Genomic DNA, 6,784 nt, shown 5'->3' with positions numbered 1-6,784 from the left:
AAGAGTTGTTAAAGTGGCAGTAAGTGGAATTCTTAGTGTTTTTAATATTTTTCATAATGTATTGGACTTCTGTAAGTTATCCAAGTGGTTAAAATAAGGAAAAGAAGAGAAAATTTTCAATCGATATACACTTGCATGAATTACATAGTCCAACTTTCATTGTCAAATTTAAGTTTTATATCCCGATGGAGGAGGTAACCATCTAGCCACTCTTCTAAGTGTGATCAAGCTAGGTGCTACAATATCATTAAAGTAACATGGTTTCTCATACCACAAATCTTTTTTTTTTCTCCCCAATATTAACCAAGTTTTCATTGAGAAAATGAAAAGAAATGCAAGGGATAGACGACAAGAACAGAAGATACAAGAAAAATAAGAAAGGCAAGAGGAGGAAATATGAGGAACATAAGAGAAAAAAAGGTGGTAAGAACAAGGAAGATACAAGTAGCACAAACTTTCTGAATAGAGGCCGAATCCAACAGTGGCTAAAATGGTTGCTTGCAGCTCGTTGTGATCGCGAACTGCTCCTATAAATACTTTTTGTTGTCTTAAGCCCCCCCCCCCCCCCCCCAACAGATTTCAAAGGGTGGTCGAAAGCAAATGGTGATTTGTATTTCCCTAGCATTGGACGTGATTAATGAGTAATTAGCTGTGATATAGAGAGTGGGTATGTGCAATGGAGGCCTATTTGTTGCAATGCCCATTGATAGGCAAATGGGCATTCCTATAATCGATAATTGTCTGACACTCTTGACTCCTGGTTCGATTTACACAGAACAGATATTCACTGTGATAAATCCCATTCTCCTCAAGTTATCAATGGCAGGACGGCAGATGTACCCAAACATTTATCAGAAAGTAGAATGCTTAATTCTTTATCCAAACGCGGCCTAAAGATTTGAAAGGCCTAATCAACAACTTTAGATGGGTAGGATCAGGGTTGTTAACAGGTCGGGCGGGCCGGCCACAGCGTGAAACATTACAAAGCATTCAAAGCCTGAGGCTTAAAAATTAAATTTGGAGATGGCCCGCAATTGTTGCAAGGAGACCCAAACCCAAAAAAATTCGGCTTAGTAGGGCCGGCCTTATGTAAATCTGCGAATATTTTCAAAAAACTGTGAACTTATTTTCAAAAAACTTGGTCTAGACCGGGTCCAAAAAGAAAATGCAGTAGGCCTACTGGACCTGGCACATGGCTCTTAAAATGTGGCCCGATCTCGGCCTGAAACTAGACCTGGCCAAAAAGCCTTGCAGGCCCCCGGTTTTGATTTACTGTGTCCTAACACCCCTGAAAACTAGAGCTGAATACCACTTGGCAGACTCACCAAAAACTTTTCCACTTTAGACACCACAAATTCCAATGATGTCTATAAAGATTTATAGATTTATGATGTAAGGTATAAAATCCATGTATGTATCTGATGGCAACTGAGGAAGGAAACAAACAGGAATTTATCAATTCAGAGCTTAAAATGATCGAGCAAAGAGTTTCGCTTGAGCCCCTTGTTGAAGAAGGTTCCGAGATATTCTGTCATAGTGAAGTTTCTGTATTTTGGTGGATTTTGGGGTGAGAGCAGCTCCTCTATGGGACCGTAAAATGTGGAATCATCCCTCTTCCCAGGCGAGTAGAAAATGGCCACTGAGATTCTTGGGTCCTTTGATGGGTTTGCCAGGACACGGTGCTCCACGCTTTTGTACACCCCATTAGAAACAATCTGCATTCATTCATATGAGTCAAGTTTAAAAGATACATATCCAACTCTTGCTCAGTTGAATCTGGTGGAGAAAGAAATATACATGTCCAACTCTTGCTCAATTGAATCTGGTGGAGAGAGGAGGAAATAATACATATCATACATATCAGATTCTTCCTCAATTGAATCTGGTGGATGGAGAGAGAGAGTTATAGTAACTCAAAAAGAAAGAAATAAGAGAGAGATTGGTATGGCAAATACAATATAAATTATAAACAAGATAACATGTATACTGTAAGGGAAATATACAATAGGGTCATTTATAGGGAGAATATAGGCAGTTATATATGGAATTAAGAGCAATTAACATTGGATGTGAGATTGAGTGGCTGGGGGGGTGTCAAATGTCATCAGGCTCGAGATCCAAAATAAAATTTTTGAACTTAATAGTACACTAAAAGGTATTGACTCAAGGTTGTTGGATTAGAGACTTATAGAACTCAAAAAGAACGAAAAAAAAAGAAGAAAGCGAATGGTTTGGCAAATACAGTATAAATTATAAACGAGACAACATGTATATTGTAAGGAAAAATATATAATAGGGCCATTTATGGGGGTAATATAGGCAATTATATATGGAATTAAGAACAATTAACTTTTGGGATGTGAGATGGAGTGGCTAGGGGTGTCGCATGTCATCAGGCTCAAGGTCCAAAATAAATGTTTTTGAAATTACTAATACACTCAAAGCTGTTAAATAATTTTTTAAATCAGTAGTACACTCAAAGCTGTTAGATTTCACATATGCTAGCAATTAGTCCGTGTCACCTTTTTACTAATTATAAATAGTTCTATGTCACAACCACCAAGCGTCTTGATCTAGAACTTTTGGGTCTTTTTCCATATGGGCTACTCGCCAGCCTAGTTAGCAAGTCGAAGAATAATAAAATATTGGCAAACCAAAATATCAGTAATAAATACGTTTTATTTCAAAAAGTTGTAGGAAAAAATCGGGTAAAAAATGCAAATCGCTAAAAATAAGGTAAGTTAAAGAATCGTGAATATTTCGGATTTGGTTAAAAAAAGCATAGTAAAAAAATCAAATATGTAAAGATGACACTATATAGGATTATAATTTGTTGCCATTGTGTAGATATGCTAAAGCCATTAAAAAATAATTGTATAGCCTAACTAGTATCATTAGAGTAATGCTCTCACAATTTTTGTTGAAACTTTCAATAAACCTTGCAACAATGCTTATTATGTTGTCATTGCACAAAACATATCGATGGTTTATTGGGAGCATAAAATGAACCAACAACACTTACAATAACACACAAACTAATTAGAAAATAACAAGAACAGAGAACCAACGTATAAGATTATTTTTCAAAGAAAAAAACAAAAAAACGCCCATAACACCTATATATATATATATATAATAGTGGTCCATCTAAAATGCTATATTGTATACACCAATGAAGTAAATAATAATAATTAAAACACGAAATTAATCAAACTTCTCTACACATAAAAAAACAATAAAATACATAAGCAAATTTGAATCACACCGAATTCCTAAATACCTAAATCTTTAATACCATTGAATCTCTCTCTTGCTTGGACTACTATTCTTCTATCTCTACCTATTATTTTGAGATATACAATTATTTTGATTACTTTTTTTAGGGAATGTATTGCTTGTATTTTTCGTACACTTTTTTCAACGTCGCTCATTGGTGAATTTTTATTGGAATTTTTTATTAAATCAAAGATTCTTAATTTACTCCCAATGTACTTATTTTTAAACCAAAACTCAATAATACTAGTTTAATAGAGAAATAAAATTATAGGGAATAAGTTTTTTTGAAAAGTTTTTTTTTGAAAAACGATAAAATACGGATTTATATTAATTCCATTAAAAATAGAAGATATTTTGAAGGTCTTTTAAAAATCTCAGAGTCCTTGATGAATTTCAAAAAATAGTAGATTTTCTGTAAAATGATGTTTTTTTTTAAACGGAGACCTGCTAGCGGACCAGACAGTGACTACACAGAGTGCCCATGGTTTTGGGACCGCGTTGCAAGAGTCTACTCAACCATCCAATTAAACCCAAAGGTGGGGAGCGCCAGGGTACGCACATGGGTAGGGACATATAGATAATAGATGGTTTTCCTTATTGTAATAAGGTTTATTGACATAAAGATGTGGTGTATATGATATATTTATTTTTTGGATAAGTATAAAGTGGTAAGTGGGATTTGGGCCCTACCCTTTTGATGAGAATGAAGTGCGGGACCTCATCACTGGGCAATACAACGGCCAAGGCCCCAATATTGTTAGGCATGTTTTGCCAGTTATTCATGATCATAGATCCAACATTAGTGAAGTTTTATAAGTTCATACTTATTTGGAAACAATAACTCATTCACAAGCTTAGTACGAATAAGTCCCGCTTTCCTTGCCCCCACTTATTTGAGAAATGAAAAGTCTCTTCCCTGTTCATTCGTTACAAAAGAAAGTTTACCATTATTTATGAATAAATCCCATTTGAATTCCAAACGCATTAAAACAAACACCTCAGTTGTGTGTCATACTATACCTTCTTATTTCATAAAGGTAAAAGATTGCTTGGTGGTTAGAGTCTGAGGGCCCCAAAATACAAATACATACGTGCTTAAGAAACAAGATTATGAAGTCAATCATCATTAGCCATCAGACGTGGAATCCAACATATTGAATATAGTTATGACATTGGAGAAAATTTTTGTTTACTTTATGTCCAATAAACAACACATCTCCAAGCACTTAATTTTACATGGAATAGTCGGTAATGATTACGACAACTTTGAATCAAAAGTCAATAGCTTAGTTATATACGTTTCCATTTCCTGATCCATATAGTCAAAGCAACAAATGTGGAATTACTAATAGAGAAATTACATAAAGCCGCCTTAGTCGCTGTTTACATCTATTTTCTTAAATGTTTTTACTTTTTTCAAATCGCCCATGCTTTGAAGGTCTAAAGTTTAATATCTCGGATTTTTGCTCATATTCTACTGAGGCCCATGAAAGTCCTAAGCATAAGCATCTTCTCTCTCGATACAATATTATGGCTAAAAATGTTGTATACAAAATGTTGGATTAACAAAACCAAAGTTGATTTTTAATCTTCGAAACCACTTCGAACGGTGAACGTCTCAAATAAATTTATGAACAAATACAGAGTAAACTTGGGACCTTCGAGATTGAAGTAAGGCAATTTCGTATAAAAAAACAGGTATAAGAAGCATAAAAACTGAATTTTGGGGGTTGGAATAGTATAAATTCGGGTGATGTTCGCATGAATTCCTCTTTTCAAGATCAGGACAGCATAATCTTTTTAAATGATAAACAGTGGATTTATTTGGTTTAGTCTCATAGATCTACCACGAAATTTGAGTGGAAACTGTGTCCAAAAAAAAAAACTCCGAAATTTACGAACCTGTAGCAGGTCCCCAACATTGACCACGAGAGCACCAGGCACGGGCCGCACGTCGATCCACTCCTCTTCGTTGAGCACCTGTAGGCCGCCCACCTGGTCCTGCAGCAGCACCGTCAACAGCCCAGGGTCCGAGTGCCCAGCCAAACCCACCGTCAACTCCGGCTCAGGACAACACGGATAGTAATGAGCCACCAGTTGCCTCCCCTCCAACCCGCTCATCCCCTTGAAAAACTCCAACCCTAACCCTAAACTCTCTGATAAGAACCCCATCAAGCGCTCCGCGACCGAGGTGGCCTGTTCTCCCCACTCAAGAAGAGGCGCGCGGCAGGGCTCAGGCAGGAAGCCAGGGTCCGCAGGCACCGGACTCAGGCGCACCTGTAGTGTGTCGCGCCAGCTGGCTGCCTTGCTCTGGTACAGGTCGAAATTGGTCGCAAAGGCCACCCCATTTGCTGGGTCTCGGGTGTAGTAAGGGGCCTTTTGGGCATGCGGTTGCTCATTAAAGGTTTTCACGGAATCAATGGTAGATTGAAGAAGGGTAGGATCGATTCCGTGGTTGACGAGGTTGAAAAAGCCCCAGGACGATGCGGCTTGACGGATTTGGGCGGCGGCCATAGCATGAGGGGCAGAGAGATCAACAGTGGGGATCAGGGCCGAGGGGCGAGGACCGACTGCCGGAATGACACGGGATTCAGGAGGGTGGACGAAGAAGCGGGGGATGGAAGATGAATTGGAGTCCATGAGGCCTTTGACGCCGAGCTTCAATTCATCGAAGGCTCGGAGCTCCGCCATTCGATCGTGGTCTTGTGTTTCAGCGGCGGTAGCGGTACCCATTTCTCACTGGTCTTGCTTTCCTCCTCCTCCTACCTTGTGATTTTGGGCTTCTTCTTCAAAGAGACGTGTGCGATAGGGTTTATTACACTCTCACGTCAATGCCAATGCCAATGCCAATGCCATTGCCGTCTTTCATTGCATTTTCTTCGTGTCTTTCTATGCAAGGCATTTTCTGTGTCTCTCTTTCTATGCAATAACCCATGGATGGCATCCACCTTATCACCAATTCTAAGTTCACATTCATAAAATATTGGTAGAGAGGAGAGAGATGAGATCCTGTGCGTACAGCGTGCTCCTCCCGTGGGACTGTAAAAGTATTCACTCCTGTAAAAGTCCCCTCGAGGAATTTCTTCGATAGAAAACGTTGCAATCTGCTTTAAAACTAGGACAAAGTGTGCATAATGTCGCAACCAGTGTTTGAAAAATGTCGGAAGCGGGACCCTCGCGGTTACCACCGGTTTTAGAGTAGTCACTATTGGACGAACCTCTCCAAAAAAAAACCTCCGGGTCAAAACCGGCCGCAACCAGCTCAAACAGCTCCTTTTTCGTTCTAACTAGCCGGTTTTTTACCTAATCCGACAGGTTTGTTCATAAAACCATTTTTAACGTTATAACAATATATATAACGATATTACGTAACAGCTCTGTTATTTGATGCAGGGCCCGTTATTTTTGACAGAACCCATGGGTTTTTGTTGGGTTCAATATTGATTTTAATTTGTGAACTTTACCGGTCTTTTAAGGATTTTAAAGAGAATAATTTGAATCAAATTAT

At 38.4% G+C, this 6,784-nt stretch overlaps 1 protein-coding gene across 1 annotated transcript; it reads right to left on the bottom strand.

Annotated features, from left to right (window-relative positions):
• Nucleotides 1-1,332: 1,332 nt before the first annotated feature.
• On the bottom strand, nt 1,333-6,131 carry LOC18442292 (1-aminocyclopropane-1-carboxylate oxidase homolog 6). Its single transcript, XM_006852515.4, has 2 exons — nt 5,179-6,131; nt 1,333-1,715 (listed from the first exon to the last, which is right to left on the bottom strand). The coding sequence occupies exons 1-2, from the start codon at nt 6,007-6,009 to the stop codon at nt 1,461-1,463; spliced, it is 1,086 nt and encodes a 361-aa protein (XP_006852577.2). The 5' UTR covers nt 6,010-6,131; the 3' UTR covers nt 1,333-1,460.
• Between the last annotated feature and the right edge of the window lie 653 nt (nt 6,132-6,784).

The sequence above is a fragment of the Amborella trichopoda genome, chromosome 1 (genome assembly GCF_054954075.1).
Source record: "Amborella trichopoda isolate Santa Cruz 75 chromosome 1, AtrichopodaSantaCruz75HAP2 v2.0, whole genome shotgun sequence".
Lineage (NCBI taxonomy): Eukaryota > Viridiplantae > Streptophyta > Magnoliopsida > Amborellales > Amborellaceae > Amborella > Amborella trichopoda.
Note: the sequence above shows the minus strand (reverse complement) of the source record. Positions and strands in the feature narration are given on the sequence as shown.